Here is a 24,100-nt window from a genome sequence, read left to right on the forward strand (position 1 = left end):
TCACTGCTGGCAGAGCGCTAGCAGTACAAGCTCAGGATTGGGCTCTGAGTTCTGTGACCCAGCCTTCACCTGCCCCCACTGCCTGTCATTGACAGACTTGGGAGGAAAACACACCAGAAAAAGATGCTCAAAAATTGATCTCCCTATAGTTACAAACTGCAGGAGCCGAGCTGTTTGAAGGTCAGTTTTCGCATAGCCTCAGGGCTGGAGGCAGTGAGTGATCTGATCTTTCCATCACCTGGGTTTTCATTGTAGGTTCTTTGGGACACACCAGAAATTGGATCCCAAACCGCTGAGCTAGATTAGATTTAGAGATCTTTATTGGCATTAACTTATATTCCAACAAATGAGTCATTAAAGTAAAATAAGACATACAGTAAAGAGAAATAATGAATTAAAAAATAAAATAAAAATAAGATAAAATAAGATATCACACAAATTTTAGGGTTAAAATGCAAACAAACCATAGAAATAAACATTACACCAATCTCTTTCCATACTTTTCTACAACGGACAAAAGGAAATTAGCAGTGCCCTGCAACACATCTACATCTATATTTAATAAATATAAAAGTTTCATCTGCTCTGGGAGTCCATTCTTCTTAGCTAGATTAGGTTCTAGATAAATAAAATGCATAGCCGAATGAATTGGCCAAGAGAAAAATATATGGGAGAGGGTCTCGACGCTGAGCTAGTGGAAGCTATTGTGCTCCTGTTGCACCACCTCTTATTGCATCACCTCTTGCACATGCTTTCCTTAGGGAGGTTCACCTTATGAATCACAATTTCCCAGCCTTACATCTCCAGCACTTTCGTCTGGTGATTTTTGAGACTTGATTCCTCCTCCTTCCATAAGAACGAGCAGAATTTTCCAAAGGCTAGTGGGAGCCTTCAATTAAGTGCAGACGCCCTCACAGCTCCAGCTCCAGCTCCCTCTCCCCTCCAGCTACCAAACCAAGTTGCAGCTCCCAGCAAGTAATTAAATGCTACTCTTGGGACTCCACTTGCAACAGGGATGATCTGCTGAAATGGCCGCATCTGTTATAGTCCATATCGGGACAAACATGAAGCTACAGTTGCTTCGTTAATGCAAAGCCAGCCAACACACTTAATCTTGCCTCCTGTACTTTGCCTCTCCTGCCTTTCAAAGGAATTACCTGTCAATGATCAAGCTTCTTCTCCTTTAAACAGTGCTCCTTTTGCATGTATGTGTGTGTGTGTTTTTAAAGAATTTTTGACAAATTTTGACATGGATGGTTTCTTAATTTGTGAGGCCTGTTTCCATCCCTCTGCTGCGGAGAGTTATGACAATCTCTGTTCCTGGTCTGATAAACTGTTTTTTTAAAAGATGAACTTTTAAATATGGAAATTTCTGGCTGTACTAGATAATGTATCCTAACAAGCACTTTGCACCCAATCAGATGTGTGAAAGGGACTGATTTTAAGTCCTGTGCACCGGCTTACTGCTGGCGCGCACTGTCACAAACATGCCATAGGGCACATTTGCGAGCCCGTATCACAGGCCCAGCATTGGAGCTAGCCTAGCGGAAACCTGTGCTGGGCCAACTCCAGTTCTGGGCCTGCATTCTGCTACCCAGCGGTCGACCGGACCACCCGGCGCTAGACACATGGGGGGGCATGGGGGAGGTATTCCAGGGCAGGGGTGGGGGGGTAGTTGGGGGGAGGGCATGAGGAAATGTGTTGGGGTGGGAGGGGGGTTGGACTGGCAGAGCTCAACTCCACTGGATTCTGAGCCCCATGTTGGGCCGCATGGCCCGACATAGGACTCTTTGTTTCTGCACCGGCCCAGGAGATGCTGCAGAATGGAATAGCCCCATTGCAGGTCTACTTTCCTTACTCAGGGGAAGGGGGCGAAAGTCGCTTTCTCCCAAGGAGATGGCAGCAGCTGCACGGGGTGTGCAGGAAACTGCAGTAGCCATTTTTGGCACTGTGGCAGCCCCGCTCTCCAGGCAGCTCATGATTGGGCTATAAGTCACATACACACAGATCACGAGTCACATCATTCTGGCAAAATCAAGTCCTTTTAAATTCCTCCACTGGCTTCCTCTCCTCTCCCAGATCCAACACAAGCTTGTGATCAGTCTCTTCAGAACTCTCCGTGACTGCATCCCTCCCTCCTTTCTCAGATCTCATATCCTGCTATGTCCCTGCCTGTGCCATGTCCCCTCTCAGTCATCTCCCTTCTTAAGATACTTTTTGGCAGGAGGGATGAGATCATCTCTCTGACACTGTGTCGAGGGCAGGAAAAAATGTATTAAGAACATAAGAACAGCCCCACTGGATCAGACCACAGGCCCATCTAGTCCAGCTTCCTGTATCACACAGCGGCCCACCAAATGCCCCAGGGAGCATACAAGACAGCAAGAGACTGCATCCTGATGCCCTCCCTTGCATCTGGCATTCTGACATAGCCCATTTCTAAAATCAGGAGGTTGCACATACACATCATGGCTGTGATGGCTATGATACACACCTGTGATGGCTTTTTCCTCCAGAAATTTGTCCAATCCCCTTTTAAAGGCATCTAGGTCAGATGCCATCACCACATCCTGCGGCAAGGAGTTCCACAGACCGACCACACGCTGAGTAAAGAAATATTTTCTTTTGTCTCTCCTAACCCTCCCAACACTCAATTTTAGTGGATGTCCCCTGGTTCTGATTTTGTGTCAGATGTTGGCATAGCTGTTTCAGTGGGCATGAGCTGCATCCTGCAGTTGGGAGGCAGTCATGGAGTACCCTCAAGGTAAGGCAATGCTTGTTCCCTTACTTTGGAGCTGCATTATGTCAGTGCTGGAAAGCGGGTTAGGATTGCACCCATAGTCATTTATGTAAATTTATTCAAATTTTAAATGTGAATTAATTCTTTTTTTCCGGCCCCCAACACAGTGTCAGAGAGTTGATGTGGCCCTCCTGCCAAAAAGTTTGGACACCCCTGCTCTAGCCAAATAAGATCAGCAGAGACCTGAGAACAAGACCCCAGTGGTGGCTCTCTTGAATTTCAATTCTCCCTTTCACGCAGCCCATCAGTTGCTGAGGATTCAACCACCAGACTCCTCCATTGTGGCTGAATGGAACCTTCCCAAAGAGAACACAATCAAATTATTATGATGTGCAAGAATGATAATCTGCCGGAATTCTCCAAAACTACTTTGACGTCCTGCCAGCCCTAACAGGCCAAAGAGGTCTAATAAGGAAGCCCTGGGTAGGAAGGCGTGAGCCACGTCTGCGTAACAAGGAGATGAAAACTCGCTCATCTTTTTCAGACTGAATGAAATCTAATTACATGCCGTATTGATTGTTGTGTATTACTGGAATCAGCGACAGTGGGGGGGAAGTAATTACGGTAAAATTGCAGCTGACCCTCTCAACCGCTTTTGGCATAAAAGGGTTATGCATGAGTTGGAGATATTAAACCCATCCCCCCCCCCCCCCGAAAACACTCTGTGGGAAATTATCAGCTCTGCAGTGAGATGCAAAAGTCTGTAGGAGGAAGAATCAAGTCAGTTAGGCCTCCCCCTCCTAAGTGCACTTATTAGAGATGAAAGTTAAGTCCTCAAAGGAAGGAAGGAAGGAAGGAAGGAAGGAAGGAAGGAAGGAAGATTTTTTCTGACAAGCTTAGGTGGCACATAAATGAACATAAATAAATAAACTAGCACATAAATAAACTAGCGACCAGATAACTCTGGGGCACTTTCTGAAGTTGTCTGCTCATGCAACATGCATACATATGGAGAAGCTGAATTATATAATAGAGTTGGAAGGTATCTGCAAGGTCATCTAGTCCAACCCGCTGCCTGTAGCATGAAATTCTCCTAGAGCATCTCGTTTCGAGACTCTGCATGAAGATCTCCAGTGAGGAAGAATACACCACCTCCCTGGGTTATCTGTTCCACTGCCGAACCACCCTGACCATCTAGAATTTCTTCCTGATCTCCTCTTTGCAGTTTGTGCCTACAGGATCTAGTTCTACTCTCAGTTGAGAACAAACTCTGCAATGTGTTGGGATACCACCTAACTAGTTGCTATCAATAAAACATACACAGGAGAAGAGTCTGGTTAAGGTTTCATAAATACTTCATTCACAATTTCATACTTGCGTATACTTCTGAGTGGTCATATGCTCATATTACTTTAGAACAGGGGTTGTGTGTGTGTGTGTGTGTGTGTCCCCTAGTTATTTACATCTCACTGTAACAGGGCAACAAACTATAACTGGGAAACAAACCCATGTTATATATTCTAAACCTCTTATCCCAGTCTCTTGCGATGCCTCAGCCAGGGAAGCCCTGTCTCTGCTCCCTTAAAGGGCAAGGTGATGGCAAAGGCAGCCATGCAATCACCACAATTGTACTTCTGCTGGGGGCTTAAAAGGCTTCTTTAAAAAGAACTTACCCCTGGCAGTACTGGCTTTCCAGAGGGTGTAGGAAACCTGTGGACCCCTTTGAGGCTTCCCAAACCTCAGAAAAGCAAGAAACCGCTATCACAACCCACTTTCAGTTTCATGTTTGCGAAAGGAGTCAGGCTAAGCTGAAGGAGGACCAAGCTGAATGAGACACCTGCAGGAACCAAGGACAGACAGAGGGGCATTGTAAGTGGGCATTGCCCCAACTTCACCTTCATTTCTTTTGGGCAAGGTAGCCCTTGTTTCAATTTTTTTTAGTTTACTAGGCCAGGTAGTGCCACCGTTGTGTTCTCACTCCTAGAAGAGCAACCCCTTCCTGTGAGGGAGCAGGGGAAGACTCTGCAATAGTAAAAATAAAGACCCACTGTCTCCACTCCCAGACTCTCGGCATGGTCATTTGCTGAGCCTGGTACCCATGTTGTTCGTAGACTCCTTCGCCACCCCTCTTCCCACTTTGGGCGGACAGTCCCCTGACAGGGGGAAGTGATAGGAGGTAGATGGTCTCTGGTGACTGGACATTACACTGACTTCCAGCGTCCTACAGGTGTCATTGCATCCAAAATTCCAACAAAAAAAAGTCCCAGATTCAATCCCTGGCATCTCCAGTTAGGTTGAGAAAAAATTGTTGCCAGACACTTTACCAACCTGCTGCTAGTCTGTGCTGTCAGGCCTAAGTGAATCCATGTTCTGATTCAATATACAGCAGCTGCCCATGTTCCCATGTTCCTAACACAGGGAACGAACAATACCTGAGGCAAGGAACATCCTAGGGGTCAACTTTCATTCCTGAGACTTCAAAAAAGTGCAACTCAAAGCAATCATGTTCCTCTCATGTGAAAGTGTCCAAGGGAAGCCAAAAGAGTGTCCAGAAGAGCGGAAAATGTCTCAGGGTTTTCTGCACTGTCCTGATTGAATAATGTCTTTTAAAAAAAAAAAATGCATTTGTATTACTCTGATAATTAAGAACATCTATATATTGCTTTTCAACTCCAAAAAGTTCTCAGTATAGTTCCTTCATCATAGCCCATGACAACATTGCATTCATTGATCCATAAATCCATATTTGTTTAAGTCATTTAAATGCACATTTTAAAAAAAATCTTATTTCATCAGATCTTACAGAAGTACTTTTACTTTAAGAATAACTCAAATGCTCAGGGCTTGCAAACCCCAAAATCCAGCCCAGGACAAACATACCTCCTAACTTCACACTTTCCATCAGCCACAATCATAGCAACCTCTGGTCTGTGAGCAGAGTGAGTGTCATGGATAGGCTCTCAAGTGACAGGTGGGACCAGGACTCTGAAGGGGAGGAATTAGTCAGATCTTTACTGCTGATGGGTAGGACCCAGACACTGAGAGCACAGAGAGACCATGTAGCAAGGACTCCCTGGGACCTGAATCCAGACTAAACCCAGATCAGCGAATATGCCTTTCTGAGAGACCCACTCGAGGGGTTGACTCCCAGCAGCCCATGAATCTCTCGTCCTCTGCCAACCACCCACTGATGCAAGGAACACATCAGGTAAGAGGTAGATAAGATCCAGTGGTGTGCTCAGCAATGGGTCTAGGAGCTGCCCCTTTAAGAATCCCCACTCTGTATCTGTTCCTAGGCCTGGGGGCAGGGGTTCAAGCTTCCAGGGGGCACAGGCCATGACAAAATGAATTATTCACTACTAAACAATTTCTTTTTATAAACTAAATGTTTGTAATCTCAGCCTATCAAGGGCTACATTTCCACTACAGCTTTAATCCACTTTCAGTGCACTTCTATTCCCCCAATACATTCTAGAGTCTGCAGTTCCAAATCAGTGTACCCCATTCAGTGTAGCTCCAAAAGCTCTCAGATTCCTTAATAAACTACAGTCCCCCCAGGAATGCACTGGGAGAAATAGAAGTGGATTAAAACTGCAGTGAAAATGCAAACCAGGTCTTCTCCATAAGCACCAACATGTATTAGTGCGAATCAAACATGGGAAAGCAAAACTTGCATCTTCAGACCAGAAACCCCAACAGTCAACTCCCCCCCTTCTGCAAGTTTAGTGTGAAACTAGAACACATGGCATTGGATCAAGTCTATGTGTCTTTTGGCATTGCTTGAACATGAAATTAATAGAAGTTAATAGTATGGAGTATAAATATAAGGCTGCAATCCTAACCACACTTTTCTGAGATTAAGCCCCATTGAACAAAATAGGACTTACTTCTGAGTAGACCTAGATTATAGATTATGCCTAAGTCTGGAACACAGGAAAGAAAGAAAAAATGGAAAATTTAAATAGGGCAGGCAAGTTTATTTCACTGGGGCTTTGTTTCAAAATCATCACATAGTAGTGAAGAAGATAGTGAAAGCCAGTCCTTGGATGCCCGTGCATTAGTGGAAGAAGAAAAAGCAAACGAGGAAGGTTTAGCTATGCCACCTGGCACCCAGGGGCACATATTTTTTTAATAGGCTCCCAAGGCATTAGAAAGGCACTTCCAGTTTTAGCAAAAAACGGAAGGCCTCCAAAGGCAACCCTGACACCCCCCCCCCCCCCGGCATGGCATTTTGCCAGCTCTCAATGGCCCTGGTTACAGCTGGGACTCTGTAGGATCACATTAAAGACCTCATGGGGCACTCATTCAGAACAGACAAGCAGCAGGGAAGTTCCAACCAGGAGGCAGGGAAGGATTAATGTTTTGGTTTTGCATCAAGCAGGAAGCAGGAGGGAGGTGGGAGCAGGCTCTCTTGTCCATCTCTGAAGGAACTAATGATCACTGGAAGAAGATTTTTTCCCCTAGACAAATAAGGGGAGAAGGTGGGGTGGGGGAGGTTGTTCCCAGCCATGGAAGAGAAACTCAAGGCTCCAGCAGGGTCATTAGATGACCAGTCACAATGGGACTACTTCTGAGTAGAGATGCAAAGGATTGGGCCATACTGATAAGCCTTCCAGATGCTGCACACGCCTCTGCTCCCACTTGCTGCTTCTGTCCCCGCTCTCCTGCAGTTTGTCCCACCCCCTCCTGCCTTGCCAGGCTCAGGCACCTCCCAGTCCCTGATGCTCCATGCCCTGGCATGTCTGTTGCCCCTTCTGAAGACGTGATGTGAATGGGGGAGGGGGGAGAAGGTGTTTCATGGCTGGGGTTCATCAGGAACTGGTCAGCGCTTTCTGCACTGCTGCTTTCACTCCAAGAACAGCAGAGCTTCTGTTTGCAGATGGGATGGGTACATCAGGGGAGTGTTAAATGAGAACTCTCTCTCACACACACAACCAGGAGCTCCTTTTTTCCCCACAAAACCTGTCACACATACCAAAGATTCCTGATTCAAGTCAAATAGAGTCCCAAAAATGCTCTGGACAAGTCCCCATGGCCACCCCTCTGGAAGGCTTATGCATGAGTCAAGTCAAAGGGAGCAGGGACTTGGGAGGTGACTCGAATCTAGCTATGGTGGATTCCCAGGGAGTGGATTTGGCAGGGAGACAGATTTGGGAGAGATAGACTATCCTGCCTTGCAAGGAGGCTGGATCCACTGATAAATTCTAATGTGAATCTCTTTCATGAGCTGAATCTTTTCAACAGGAAAGATTGTTAGAGATCATTGTCGGTTTTGCCTAAAGAATTTTGCCTGGACTTCCTTCCTGCCACAAGTTCAACAATGGCAGTCACTGAATTTTAACAAATTGGGGAAATGCACAGTTTGATGGACCTTAGAGATGTCATTCAATGTGGACAGGATTTCCAAAGACAAGGCAGAGCTGATTTATATAAACCTGTTCATACAAGTCAATTCCACACTTGCATGACTTTTTTTCCCCTTCACCCCTTCCTCTGTGGACATGTCAGAAGCTATTAGAAATATGAATGTTCCAAGAGGCTGGGAAATGAAAGAATCAATCACTGAAAACAATTGTTTTAGGCTTTGTGTCAGCCCACACAGAAGGAGCGAGTCAAAGAAATTTCTTACTTTGGCACTTTTCATAAAAAAGGGGGGGGGAGAATTGCTCTAGTCCAGCATTTCTCAAACTGTGGGGCAGAACCCACTAGGTCAGTGGTTCTCACTCTTTTAGCACCAGGACCCAAATATTAGAATGAGAATCTCTCAGGACCCACCAGAAGTGATGTCATGACTGGAATTGACATCATCAAACAGAAAAATTGTAACAGTCCTAGGCTGCAATCCTACCCACACTTACCCAGGAGTAAGTCCCATTTACTATCATTGTTAAAAGCTTCTTCATAGCAGCCTTGAAATGAATGGGGACCCACCTGAAATTGGCTCGCAACCCATCTAGTGGGTCCTGACCCACGGTTTGAGAAACACTGCACTAGGTGGGTCGTTTACCAATTTCAGGTAGGTCCCCATTCATTTAAATGTTTATTTTATTTTTAATATATTAAACTTGATGCTACCCCAAGGTATGTGACTGCATTTGGAGAAATGTCACAGATCTCTTAACTTTTAACAGCCTGTTTTGGATATGCTTTAACAATGATAATCAGTGGGCCTTACTCCCAGGTAAGTGTGGATATACGAAATTATAGCCCCTGACATGTTTGGGGAATTTTTTTTAAACAGTTCAGCAACTGCTTGGGAGGGTTAGGAGGGTTCTTCTTTATTCTAAAGAAATTTTTAAACATATTTATTGTAAATGTTTGATTTACTAAATTAATTAATTTCATTTTGTTGTATTTAGGGGTGTCAAAATTTCTCCTGGCCAATGATGTTACTTCCTGCCATGACATCACTTCCAGGTTAAGACATCACTTCTAGTGGTCCCGGCAGATTGTCATTCTAAAAAGTCAACCCTGGTGCTAAAAAATTGGAGAACTACTGCTCTAGTCTGACCTCACAGCAATAATTTCACTGTCGTGAACACTCAAATTCTGCACTCAGAACAAATATGAGAATTCAATCACCTGCATATTATGGCTCCATTTTGGGGGGTGGGGAGGGCAGGATAACTGAGCTTCCTGATCCAGCAGCTCCGGTCAATGTGGACACCTTGAAATGCTGCCTGCAGAGCCACCCCACCATGAGGCCCAGTGAAGTAGCCATCTGAAGTTGCAGAAGGCAACGGTTTGATGGAGTATGCCTGGAGATGCCCTGCATGCACCAGTGGCCTCCACCAGCCACCAATGCTGGCCTCCACCCCACCCAACTGCCCCCCTTATCCAAGTCTGGTGGTATCACAGCTGCCTCCACCACCACACCTCCTGCTCGCACTACCATGATTTTGACAAGGCAGACGGGGAGACAGAGCATGAGGAAGAAAGTAGAGAGGTGGTCTAGAGCAGCCATTTTCAACCACTGTGCTGTCGCACACTAGTGGTCCACACCGAGTGGCACACCGAGAGGTCCACAGGTGTGCCATAGGAATTTCCGGGAAGATCATTTATTTGTAGGGCCAATGGGGATGTGAGTCCCCCACTGGCAGCTTGGTGTGCCTTGTCAATTGTCAAAAGCCTGATGGTGTGCCTTGACAATTTTAGTGCTTGTAAGTGTGCCATGAGATGAAAAAGGTTGAAAATTGCTGGTCTAGAGTGTCCCCTGCATGTCTGCACTACAAACTGAAATTCAGAATAAACCTCTAGTCTGGTACAGTAGGACTTTTTTGTGTTTTTAAGTTCTAAAGAGCATATCCAGAAGACTGGAAGAGAGAATGGGGAACAAATTCTCCTTACAATTTTTTTAAAGACTTTCTTGAAGAGCCTTGTGGCACTCCAAATGCATCAGATGTTGGTAAATGTTTCCACCTTAAAGACTGCTTTGAAGCACCCTCAGGGAATCCCCTTTTTGTACAACTTGCTGTTGCCAAGTGCTAACATGTACCAGTTTTGACCTTGGGAGTTAGTTACTTGCCTTTTGCAATAGCACCTTCATCCCACTGCTTAATAAGAGGAGATCTAACAGAGACACAACAGACAAATGATGATAACTAGGCAATTCAGCAACACCACAACTACCACCCCCCCAAAAAACATACACCTCAAACCCTTAACAATCATACATTTAGAGCAGGGGTGTCCAAACTTTTTGGCTGGAGGGCCACATAATCTCTCTGACACTGTGTCGGGGGGGGGCAGGAAAAAAGAAATAATTTGCATTTCAAATTTGAATAAATTTACATAAATGAATATATTAAAAATGGAACTTATATGAATGAATGAACGTCTTGCAATAGCTCAAGACCTATAAAAGGCCTTGCACAAAGCAAGGCCGGCCTTTCCTTTGCTGCCACTGCTGCTTCACAGGCGTGAGACAGCAAGCAATGGAGGGTGCCCTCGTCCTACAGCTTACACAAGAGGTTGAACAGTTGCTCTCATGCTGAGTGCAGTTGCACTGGGCCAGTATGGGCTCCAGCAAGTCTCTGAAGGGCCAGAGGCTCATTGGAGAGTGAGGGCTCCCCGTGGGCCAGATTGGGAGTCCCTGAGGGCCTCATGTGGCCCCAGGGCTGGGGTTTGGGCATCCCTGATTTAGAGTGGCATTCAAACACAAAAGGAGCCATGTAATATGTGACAAGAAATCAACACATCAAAACGAGTACATGACGGATGTCCCGGGGAGAGGCTTCCAGATCAGGGGGCAATTATGTAAAAGAGCCTTTTGCATGTTACCACCCATCCCACCTTAGAGGCTGGAGGAAATGCAAGAAAGTGGGCCGAGTTTTGGCCCAGGGACAATGTATATCCTGCCTGACATGCAGCAGAAGTATTGCTGATGCCAGGTTGCTCAGGGGCCTGAAGCATAGGCTGACTCTGCTGCCTGAAAAGTATATATGGCAGGAGCCATAGCAGGCGACAGGTGTTGACCTCCCCTCACAGGGGCTTTCAGAAGAGGGCCATTGGCTGGTGGGAAAGGCAAAGGGAAGATCTCCCTTGAAGATGAGGCAGCAGCTCCTCATTCACTTCCCCTCCAGTGGGGCCAATGAGAGCATCTGCTGCAAAGGTGCTGGTGTTTTTGGTGTGTATTCCTTGTTCTAGATCAGGGTGCCAGAATGACCCTGTGCCAGAATGACCCAGAATGCCCAGTGGCAGAAGGAATCCCTCTGCTGATTCCCAGCATTGCAGTCACCTTTATTGGGGGGAGGGTTCAGGAGGTTGGCCCAGCCAGGTGAGTCCTCTGATGGGCGAGGGACCTCAGCCGGTGTCCAATTTGGCCAGCCCTTGATGCTGTCCCTAGACAATGGCCCCTATAAGCAAATGCCAATAAATCACAATGCTGATGAGAACAGACATGTTCATGGGATGTCCCCCATTCAGACCTCACCTCTGATGAGCCTCCATGCTCCAGCCCCCAATTTACAATGTGGAACTAAGAATTCCACCAGTCATCTCCCCACTGGCTGTCCTGGCCACCCCACCACCCTGGGGCAGTGCATACAAATCCCATCCACTGACCGCTGGCATGTTTTGCTTTGAAAAAATCAAAAGCACAAAAAAAAGGGCCAGAGGACTTGGATTGTGGTAGCGCACCCCTAGGAGGTACCCTGGGACATTTGAACCTGTTGACCTCCCCACCAGTACGTCAGTGCATCTCCTCAACAAGACACAGAGTTGTGTGCCTTCCCTACAGGGCTGCACCCATCAATCCCACCCATTGCAGTGAAACTGAGATCTATAGGCACCTGCTTAGGACTACAGCTGCAATGAAAGATCGACAACAGATGTCGGACAATGTTCGGTGCTTCCCAAATCACCTTCGCGCAACCTGCAAGCTCTTTATTTAACCGAAGAGCCATTCTTGTTTGCCAGATGGAACTCTAGGGACCTATAATCTATGAAACGGGGGATGGGGGTGGGCAGAGGCTTCCCCCTCCTGTCCCTGCCCAAAAGAGGGGGCTCAGGGATCAGTCCGGCAAAGATCAGAAAGGCAGGAATGGTAGAGTGAGGAGTCAGTGAGGAGTCATCTTAAATTCCGTTTGCATTCCAAAGCAGCCTAGCCACTGCTCAGTAGTGGAGTAGTACCTGTTTTGTATGTGGAATGTTCTAGGTTCAATCCTCCGCATCTTCATAGAGGACTGAGAAAGACCCCTGTGGAAAATCCTGGAGACCTGCTGCCAGGGTCTGACTCATTCGTGTGATCTCATGACTCACCCCAAAGGGCAGGCAGCCAAGCAGACCCAGAGGTGAAGTGCTGACACCTGGACTGTCACCTCAAGGGGGCTTCCTGGGGGCTTCCCTGCATGAAACCTGCCATTAAACTCCATTTCGTCTATTATCCACTCTTTCTTTTGCACGACAGAACAGTGTGGAAGAGGCCAACCAAAGCAATCAAAAGATCACAGAACACTAGATTGTGAAGGAATCTTGGAAGTAATATAGTTCAACCCCATTCTTACCAAAGGTGGCTACAATCTCCCCGACAGGTAGCCACTGTTTGCAAATCTCCTGTGCAGTGAAGCCCACACCTGCATGAGGCAGGCTGTTCCGGTTTCAGGTGGCCCTTACAGTAAGGATATTTTTTCCCTGATGGTGCACTTTTCTTATAAGGAAAGGTGGCAACATCCAGGGCTTTATAGCTTAGGAAAAAAAAAATATGAGTAAGAGGGGACATGACTGAGGCATATAAACTTATGCAAAGGGTCAATAAGAGCCAGGATGGTGTAGTAGTTTGGAAATTGGACTTAGACCTGGAAGATCCAGGTTCAAATCCCGACTCAGCCTTGTTGCAGGATTGTTGTGAGGACAAAAGGAGGGAAGGAATTGAGTTCTCTGGAGGAAGGACAGTATAAAAATATGGAAAATAAATAAATAAATAAATAAATAAATAAATAAATAAATAAATAAATAAATAAATAAATAAATAAATAAGAAAGTGAATAGAAAGAGGTTATTCCCCCTCTCTCACAGCACTAGAATGAGGGATCACCAATGAAACTGAAGGGTGTCAGATGTAGGCTGCAGTAAGCCTGATTGGACACTATGGGATTTACTTTCAAGTAAGCATGTATTGGATCCAGCTGCTGGAATGGGAAGGACTCCTTCATAAAGAGCAACCTTTTTCCCTATGGAATAATTCACTACCACAACGATGTAGTGATGGCCCCTTGCTTAGGTGGTTTGAAAAGAGGGCCAGACAAATTCATGGTAGACACACCCAATGACCATCAGGTCACCATGAGGTCTACATGCTACCTCCAAATTCAGTGCCTCTGAACACCAGCTGTAGGGGAGAGAGAGAGACCTTTCTCTCCTGCTTGTGGGCTTCCCAAGGCAACTGGTTGTCCACTGTGTGGACTAGGTAGACTTTTGACCTGAGCCAGTAGGGCTCTTCTTATGTTCTTAAAAGGCCAATTACAGCAAATGGCAATTGGCATCTCTTAAGACTGCAACCAGGACACTTGAATTAAGTGTTCATAGGAAATGTGTTTCTCCTGAATCAATATTTTGTACACATTGTAATCTCTATGCATTGTGCTGGGAAAGAAAACGAGGAAAACATCTTTCTCTAGGTTTCCTTTACCTTCCATACATTACAGCCAACCAGTGCCATTCTTTGCACAGATTCTGTTCTTGTCATGGTCCTGGATGCATTGAGGAAAGGCACAATTTACTATGTTTGCTTATGTTAAAATATATTTTCATCTGTCAGAAAAAGGAAGAAGCATTCCTTGGGGGAAACCTCAGTATGTATACATTGTGCTTTGCATAGCTCGTTGCACATTCAGAATGCTTTATATAGCCTTTTCCTCATTCCCCTTCATAAGGGATTGAAGCTACGATTTAATGACTTGCCCCAAGGCCAGTTAGTGAATCTGTGTCAAAGCACGGACTAGAACTAAATCTCCCCAGCCACAGAACAGATGTCTGAAGCAAGCAAATTTGATGCACACTGTGTAAACTCTGATCCTGACAACCTTCTCTTTGGTGCAACCAAGAGACAGAACCTGGAGTGGGTTTCTGCACATGAAGCAGTGTTGTACTGCTTGACCTGAAAGGATGAAGCACTGCCATCCATTCAGGTCCAGACCAGAATTGGATGAGTCCTCCCATTCAGAGGAGGATGGTATCACCAATTCCTGCACACCATGGGTATCAAAGAAAATCAGCAACCACTGAGAACATGCCCAAGACCACCACACAGAAAAAAGTGCTCCACTTGGAGAGAGAAGCTCCAAATTTAGGGACCAGCTGCACCCTGACTACCCTGCTCCAAACCCTCCGAAGTCACCCCAAGGACTCCAGAAGCAGGAAGACTACATGGATATTCAAAACAGAAGATGCAGTGCTCATTTGGAAGCATGAGCTTTCCTTCCCCTTAACCCTACTTAGGGGCAAGAACTAAGGCATGCTTTTGATCAGGAACCTGCTGACACTCCAGGAAGTGGAGGGAACAGGGTGTTCATTTTCAGTTCTAGCAACTTCTACTGCAATTTCTCATCCAAATCAACTCTTAGTCACAAGTGACTTCCCTGCTTTTGTGAATTACCATTAAAGCTCAATTCATACATCATGCCAACATGTAAAAGAAGCTTAGGGGTGAATCAGTGCGACATCTGAATAAACAAACCAAGTCCTGGGATTGAGCAGGATATCCATATCAGAAATCATGGTTTGAAATGGTTTTGTAAGCCATGGTTTGTGCAAACAAGAGCTTGGTATAATGACAATTTATAATTGTTTCACCTCTAGAAATCACCATACCTAGAGATTGAACTGCTAAGCTGATAAAAAATTGAAACCATGGAAGGAGCTCTGAGCCATGGCTTGCCTGACACAGTTAAGTCACCTAAATTAAGTCAGTTAACTGACACAGTTAGGCCAAGCACCAAGCCACAGGAGGGTGATGTGGGCTGGGAAGGATTGGAAGACTAGACCCCACCAGCCAGGAGTTTAAGCCAAGAATGGGCCGGGGTCAGCATCCTCCTCCTGCCTCTGGCTCTCAGCCCTTCATCCCAGAGATACGAACTCAAGTCTGTACCCATGTACCCCCAAAATAAACATGCCAAACAGAGGCTTGGGTTAAGGGCCACTTTATTTAACACCTGCAGCAAGGAAAAAACTTAACCCCTCTAGCTGCAGGCCTCTAACTGGGGAAAATGGTAGTAACTCTCATCCTTCCCCAGATAAAAACCAGGTGTCACATCCTGACTCTAAGCTACACTCAGTTAGGACCGAGTGAGCCAACCCTGAAGGGTTGAGACAGCTAGACGGCACAGATTCCATAGGCCAAACTTTCTTGTGTACCTGGCCTGGTCTAAATGTTTACTACATCAGCACCAACACCAGTCAAACCACCAACCAAGATGCCAATGAGATCGGTGGCAAAAAATTCCTACCCAGCTTCCATAAAGGGCAACCAGCTTATCTCTATAAGGATGTATATATGTATATAGGTAGAGTGGATGGGGCTTACCTGACTTCATGGACAGAGTGGTGAGGAAGGCAGCACCTGCCTTGCCGCCACATCCCTTGATGAGGCTCAAACACTGGTGCATGCAGGGGTGGGGGGGAAGGCAGTGACAAGCTATGGTTCATCACCGTACTTCTAGTCTTGGTCTATTTAGCTTGCTTTAACCACTGTACTGCACCACCCACCCACTCACAGAAAAAACAAGAGTCCCAGTGGCATGAATGCAAACAAAAACCATTGTCAAAAAACTCCTGAGCTCAGTCTCCCTTGAAAATCCAAGACATCAGTAATGTCTTTACTGTACAGAATTCAATGAATTAATTTTTATTGGGGGCAGGAGCTGTCACTCAGTGGGTTGCACATTCTGTCTCTAGCAGGGCTGGGAAAAGCACTGAGCTCTATGGAAGGCAGCTTTCTGAGTTCATCAATGATCTGTATCTGGCTCATTCAAAAATCTTGGGGTAGAAATCAGATCAGACAGAAATATTTAAAATATCCCTTGATCTATCCATCTAACTTTTTTACTGCATTTGAAGGCTGCAATAACAACCAAAGAAAGCAACGTTAAAAGGACCATGGCTCTAATTGACAACTGTGTGACTTTAATCATGCTTTATTAACCACTAAACATGAGTTAAGGACCAGTATCTTGTACACTCCTTCCTCCCAAAATGTTGCAAATGTTCATTGTGGGCTCATCTTTAACTGTTTATGAATTACTGTAAAATTGACATGCATTTGTCAGGTGCGGGCCACTTTCTCAAGCAACGCATCAAGGATTTTGTTGCAGCATGTTTTAAATTCATCAATAAAAGCTCTCTCCTTTTCCAAAGCTGGGGAAATGGAAGGTGAGGATAATACAAAACAGAGAATGATTTTGGCAAAAATTCCTGGTTTCTGACCATCAAGGGAAACAGAAAGAACAACACTAGAACAGTGCAAGAAGCCTATCCTTGAGAAAAGTTGTAGAGGTTGGGGAACATCTGTCCCCAAGATACATCTTATATATCTCTCCCCAAGATGTGATCCTTCCCTTTGCAAATTTCAGAATAGCAATATTGTGTGGACAAAATATTCTTTATGAGATTGATTTGTTTTGTGACAGTGGCACATATTTATCTTTCTATCCAACCTTCCTCCAAGAAGTCCAGAATACATGCTTCTCCTCCCTATTAGCCTCACAACAACCCTGTGTTATGGCTTCGTTGGAGAAGATAAATGGCTGTCCCAAAATTGCCCGGGAACATCATGACTAAGTAGGGATTTTCACTTGGGTTCTCCCTGGTCCTAATCCAATATTCAAAGAATTATAGACTATTAGGAGGTCGTCTAGTCAACCCCCTGATCAGCACAAAAAGCAGTTACAGCATCCCTGATAGGTGGCCATCCAATCTCTGCTTGAAAAATTCCACTCTAACCCCCACACCAAATTAGTTCTCTACATTGTTTTCAGTCACTGTATCTGGCTCACATGTTGGTTCATTGGGATGACTGATGACAGCATCAAGTGTTGACTTGGGCTCTGCTGGCCACCACAGAACAAACAACCAACAGCAGAACTTTCACACTGCTTTAGAACAGGGTTCACATTTTCAGTTGCAAGTCTTTAAGGGGAGATTCACACATGTGAACGTCCATCTCTTGTCGGCTTTGGAACCAAGCAGTCATTTGCATAGGTGGATAAACCACCACAAATCCATCAGCACTGACAGTGCTTTTAGATAGCAGTGCAAAACAAAATGCTTCTCAATGATGTCTCTATAACAGTGGTTCTCACATATTTAGCACCGGGACCCACTTTTTAGAATGAGAGTCTATCAGGACCCACTGGAAGTTATGTCATGTCCAGAAGTGACATCATCAAGCAGGAACATTTTTAACAATCCTAGGCTGCAATCCTACCCACAGTTACCCAGGAGTAAGTCCCATTGACTATCATTGTTGAAAGAATATACATAGTAGCTTGTTCAAAGTACAGGTCTGTAACATTTCCCCAAATGCAGTCATGTATCATACATGCATTGAGTATAATATATTAAAAATAAAATATTGAAATGAATGGTGACCCACCTGAAATTGGCTCATGACCCACCTAGTGGGTCCCGTCCCACAGTTTGAGAAACACTGCTCTATAAGGTAGTAGCATAGCCACCACTAAGCACATCCGAGTGTGACCTCAAACAGGAAGAAAGAGATCAGCCTGCACCCAAGTCATCCTCCTGCCCCAGAGCAGGCTTGCCTGATCCATCAGATCACCAAGTAAGTCCTCTTTAGACAACCACATCCTTGCTCTTGCAAGCAGACTGCCTTCCTGTGCATTCACCCTACCACAACCTAAACTCTCCCAGGGCTTCAAAGCCATGTGAGGGTGTGTGAACATGCCCACATTGTGATGCCAAGCAGGCCTTGCTGCATTCACCAGCTCCAGAGATATGAATCCCCATCGCTGGAGCAACAGAACTATTCTCTCCAATTGGCTTTGGGTCCATGGCATAGTCCAGCATGATGGATGTTACTGCCATAGCTGTCAGCCCCACACCATCAGCCTATACAATCAGCTGCCAATTACAAAGCATGAAAATATCAAGGGATGGATTCTCATATCAGAAGCAGTCCAAGTTTTGCATAATCAAGTGATGAGAACTTAAACCATGTGGAAAAGAGGCATCCCATTTTACAGATGGGAAATGAAGGCTAATCCATGGCCTTGGCTATCCAGCATAAGTAGGTCCAGAGCACATCTTGCAGTTAAAAGTCCAACTCTCTGGCCATTGTTCCACAGAGATTGCTGCCCCACTCAGATTATAAAGTGATGTAAAGCCACCTGCCATTGGGTTGTCCTTATTCCTCTTCATTCTCTGTCTACAAATGTAGACACTTTTAGCCCAACAGATCTCTGAGTCTACTCACCATTTGGCAGCAAATGAGAAATGAACTATGAGTCCCCTCCTCAACCCTTGCAGCTTTCCAGAGTTACCTCCTCAACTCTATGTTCAAGAGGAGATTTTGCCCAGAAGACAAGGGTCGGGTCCAAGGGTCTCATGTGATCATTCGTACTCTGCCTCCCTATTAAAGGCTGCACCTATGAGGTTCACAGCTCTAGCGCTCATTTCTGCAAGGGGACATCTTGCCACAATCCCAAGTGCAAGACAACTCCAGGTCCATTGTACGACTCCAGATTCCATCTTTCAGCACCAGGCTAGCTGGCTAGTATATAGGAGATGCTGGATAATGATGGACCTCAACAGTTCTCCTCCCTCCTGGGCTTCTTCCCCACCCCCCAACACACTTACCATTGAGTTGGTTGTACACAACTTCCTCCAGGTGGTCCAGCCGCTGCAGGATGGACTCCCTGTCCAGCAGGGCACCCGCCTTGGTGTTCCGGCTCCGCAGCCGCCGGTCGGCGCTCCGGACGATCTGCACCAGCTCCTGGGAGCGATCCTGGATCCTGCAGTAGACTGAGAAGAGGATGATGCCCACGAAGACCAAGATGTTCACCGTCAACAAAGTTTTGATCTTCCTTGCCACAGCCATGGACGCCGCTGGCTCAGGGGGGCATCAAGGCATGGTCGCTGGCGCCCTGGGAGTCGGGGCAGCATCTAAGGCTACCTACAGAAGGGGCGGCTGAAGGAGGGAGGAGGAGGAAGAGGCAGACCCCCCCCCAGCTCGTCGCCTGCTCTCTCCTGGGTCAGGCAGGGAGGAGAGCCCCTGAGGCTGGAGCCAGCGCGGACGCAGCCCGGAGGAGCTGTCCTTTCAGCACCACGACTCCGTCCCTAGCAGAGGCTGGGGCTTGACAGGCAGAGGAGAGGACCGCGCTCCGCTGGCTCAGGGATGGAGGCGGCTGCTGTTGGGGGGGGGGGCAGAGCTCTTGCAACGTGGGAACCCAGCCAGCCGCACGATCGCTGCCCCCCAGCCTCCCTGCCTTGTGCAGCACCCAGGCAGACACACACCAACCCAAGGATATTTGGTGAGGGGGAGAGGAAGGAGGACAAGGAAGCGGTGGCGCCCCCTCCCTCCCTTTCTGCGTCTGTGCATCGCATCCGTTTCCAAACTCGCAGAGCGCCGGTGCGAAGTCACATGATTTTCTTGGGGAGGGGGGAGAAGAAGGGGAGGAGAGCGAAGCCACCTACATTTCCAAGCCGGAGCCGCCTGCTGGCTCCCCCTCCTGTATCTCTGGGTCAGAGGAGGCAGCTGGACTGGGGCCTGCACAAGACCCACCCAACCCTTCTATCCATGGAAGGGACTTAAAAGGTCACCTAGTCCAACCCCCTGCCTGTAGCAGGAAAGCCTCCTACAGCAATGTTTCCTAAACTGTGAGTCAGGACCCACTAGGTGGGTCATGAGCCCATTTCAGGTGCATCCCCATTCATTTCAATATTTTGTTTTTAATATATCAGACTTGATGCTACCATGGGATGTGACTGTATTTGGGCTGTACTTTTAACAGGCTGCTATGTATGTGCTTTTACTAACCATAGTAAAAAATTGTTATTGTTAAAAAATTTTCTGCTTGATGATGTCACTTCTGATCATGTCATCATTATGAGTTCTGTCATTCTAAAAAGTGGGTCCCAGTCCTAAAAGTTTGAGAACCACTATCCTACAGCATCTCCAGCAGGGGCTTGTCTGTGTATATCACATCTGCTTCTGCCACTCGCAGAGTGCTGGTATGAAGTCATGTGCTTTCTTGGGATGGGGGGGGAGAACCTAACTACAGATTTAAAAAAAAAAATGTATTTGTCCTGTTTATCTTGGGTGGGTGGCATATGCCTTGCAAGGCACTCATTCCAGATACCAAACCCACCCAGAACAGAGCCAATGGTATTTTTCATGTTGAATCACTGCTGCTAGACATTTGAAGTCAAGACATGCCTCTAGGCATGCACAGAGTGTATGCCTCCCATCCCTGAATAACTGAAGCTGAGTAATTGCACACCCACCCACCCCCAGCCCAAACAACAGGAGGAATGGAATAGAAAGAAGGACTCTGAACAAGTATTTAAGCCCTAGGACAGAGTTTCTCAAACTGTGGATTGGGACCAACCAGACAGGTCACAAGCCAATTTCAAGTGGGTCCCCCCCATTCATTTCAATTTGCATTTTATTTTTAATTTATTAGACTTGATGCTTCCATGATGTGTGACTGCATTTAGAGAAAAGCTGCAGATCTGTGCTTTTAACAGGCTACTATGTATATACTTTTAACAATAGTCAACAGGTCTGACTCCCAGATAAGTGTGGACAGGCCTGAAGCCTTTGCGATGTTTGGGGATTTATTTTAAACAAATCAGCAACTGCTTGGGAGGGTTAGGAGAGTTTTTTTAAAATTTTTAACCTTTTATTTATTGTAAACTTCTAATTGATTTGATATTGGGCACCGCCTTGGGTGCCCTTCAGGGAGAAAGGCGGAATACAAATCCAATAAATAAATTAAATAAATAAAATTGTCGTTTGGGGGGTGTAAAAATTTTCCTACCTGATGATGTCACTTCCAGTCATGACATCATTTCCAGATTAATGATATCATTTCTGGTGGGTTCGGACAGATTGTCATACTAAAAATTGGGTCCTGGAGCTAAATGTTTGAGAACCAGTGCACCAGGTTATTTCAAATAACATCAGATATTTGGCATGTGGGGTGGGGGAAGGGTTGAATTTTAATGTTCTGTGTTCATATCTCTTGTGATTAAACATTATTTGGGGAAATATAAATTCGTTGTTGTATTTCATAGATAGCATCTGATACCACAAAGAATGTGGGGATACTGGGAGTGGTCTTCCCTCTCCCCATTCTCCTTCTTGCCCTTGTTCAGACCATTTCAGGAAAAAAAAAAAAGCCAGTCTGGTTTCCTGTTAGTGTCATGGCTGGTGTGTTGACCTTCGACCAGAGAGAGAGAGGGAGGCTCCCTTTGAATCCCTGCCCAGTCACACAGCTCACTCATACCAAGCACTCTGTCTATGCGTGGCCTACCTGGCAAGGTCGCTGTGAATCTGCAGAACTAAATTGAGGGATTTGTGGAAGAAAACAAAAAATGTGGAACATCAATAAAACCAGAGCCAACTTACACACGCAGCACTTACTCTTAATGTCAATAGACAACCTGGCACAGAGGACAAAACTAGTTTTCTGCTCATAATATGGCCTAGCCCCACTGACAGGGATTGTTTCCAGATTTGGTGTGTGTAGTCTGTTGAGCACAAAGACACCAAGCACATCCTAAGGGGTCCTCCTAATATAGAGGTTCCCCCATCACAAGTATTGACCGCTCCATCAATATTTTTCTAGCAGTTGAGCAGTGTACATATGTATCCTTATATGTCCTTATATGTACATATTCACACCTTTTGGTCTTTTTTCCAAAGTCACAGCCACTGTGCCTCTAAAAAAGCCCTCATGTCCTTTACAACTGAGCTGAGAAATTACAATCTGCCTCACATCGGCAGCACAGCACAGGAGCTATACCCCTGGTAGTGATGACACAGTTAGGGATGTGAGTCTTTCCATTCAGTGCTCCCAGATCAGAAGTGGCTCCTATGCTTGGCAGTGAGAGCCAATTTGTGCAACTTTCCAAATCAAAGTAGTGGTGGTGGAGCGGGGTTTCTGGGCTGAACTACTTCAGATTGCAGGGGTGCATGTGTAGGGTTGGACTGTATGTTTAAATCAGCAATTTTCAACCTTTTTCATCTCATGGCACACTGAGCAGACACAAAAATTGTCAAGGCACACTTTCAGTTTTTTGACAACTGACAAGGCACACCACACTGACACCAGGGGCTCACATGCCCCAGTGGCCCTAATAACAAATGGTCCTCCCCCAAACTCTCGTAGCACACCTGCAGACCATCCACAACACACCAGTGTGCCATGGCACAGTGGTTGAAAATGGCTGGTTTAAATGCACCCCCATATATCAAGACAATGTCAGCATGCCAGAACAAAAATTTTGGCTGAACCCTCTGCCCCAAAGTGTTGGTTTTCTGTGGGGGGGGGGGGGCAGGGTATTTCCTTCATGGAATACCAGAATGTCAGGAGCAAGAATGTTAATAAAATCATCTCTCTCTCTCTTTCACACACACACACACACACACACACACACACACACACACACACACACACACACACACACTACACAGCAGGGAGGCAATTAGCAGCCAATTAGCTGCAATCATGGCTGACTTCCAATGAAAAACAGGCAGGGTGCCTGTGCTAGCAATTGCTGGGGAGGCAGCAGGCAGAACTGCCTCAGTCGTGTTCAGAGAAAGCCATGAAAACAGCAGCAGGGAGCCTGTGTGAATGGAACTGGCTCTCTAAGGCTGCAATCCTAACCACACTTTCCTGAGAGTAAGTCCCATTGAACAAAATAGGACTTACTTCTGAGTAGACCTGGTTAGGATTGTGCCCTAAAGCACCAGGAGAGGCAGCTATTGAACTGCTCAGGGGGCATGCCACTGTGCTCTTCCTAATTCTGAGTGGGGAAAACTGAGTTTAAAAAAGAATTCTGGAGGGGAGAGAGAGAGTCTGTGTTTCAAGGAAAGTAAAATACTCTGGGAGAGACTGAGCTTATGGGGGGGGGAGAGTTAGTGAGTATTCTTGTGGCTGTGCCTCAGCAGGGCTGGACCTCACTGCCCAACATTGCTGTAAAGGTAGGAAATAATGGTTACAGTGTTTCGAACTCCAGCCAATCAACCATCTACAATCTCCACTGGCACTCTTCAGTTTATCCACACTGGAACAGTGTCTGGAAATAATTATTGGGGGGAGGGGTTCAAGTGTCAGCATGCATAGAACACCTCTCACCCCCATATTGTCCATAGCATGGAGAGTTCTTCAGGACCCACTAAGTGCTCATTTTAATTCCCAGGCCTTAATCCAGAACAGAATTGCTACAGAGAATTTCAGCACTATCGATGGAAATGTGTCAAGAGAGAGACTTGACATCTGCAGCCTAAGTGAAATTTAAAGTTGGGATTTGTGTCTTTGAACTCATTAAATACTGCAGAGAGATATTGAAATAGTAGAGGAGGCAAAATATCTATGTATTTTTGCCCTCCACTCTGGTGCATAGCACATGAGAGAAAGAGATGCTTTGTAAGAGGGGCTGCTTCTGCGAGCCATTGACACTTGAGGTCATTGCACATTTTAAAAAATCAGAAAAAGTTTTAAGATGTCATTCCTACATGCATTCTGGGCTCAGTGAGGAAAGGGTTGCTGAGATGGGAGAGAGAATGGCTTACCCAAGGTGACTCAGAATGCAATCCGAAGTGCTTGCTAGGCCGGCACAAGCTCCTTGCACCATCCTGGAAGGGTCGCAAACATGCCAAAAAGCATGTTCGCACCCACT

At 46.0% G+C, this 24,100-nt stretch overlaps 1 protein-coding gene across 1 annotated transcript in view; it reads right to left on the reverse strand.

Moving 5' to 3' along the window:
- GALNT9 (polypeptide N-acetylgalactosaminyltransferase 9) overlaps positions 1-19,292 on the reverse strand; it is a 190,156-nt gene extending 170,864 nt beyond the window's left edge. Inside the window, exon 1 of the mRNA XM_066609862.1 lies at positions 19,052-19,292. Coding sequence (XP_066465959.1) covers positions 19,052-19,292 — 241 coding nt within the window. The remainder of the gene's footprint in view (positions 1-19,051) is intronic.
- Between the last annotated feature and the right edge of the window lie 4,808 nt (positions 19,293-24,100).

Source organism: Tiliqua scincoides, chromosome 14 (assembly GCF_035046505.1).
Source record: "Tiliqua scincoides isolate rTilSci1 chromosome 14, rTilSci1.hap2, whole genome shotgun sequence".
NCBI lineage: Eukaryota > Metazoa > Chordata > Lepidosauria > Squamata > Scincidae > Tiliqua > Tiliqua scincoides.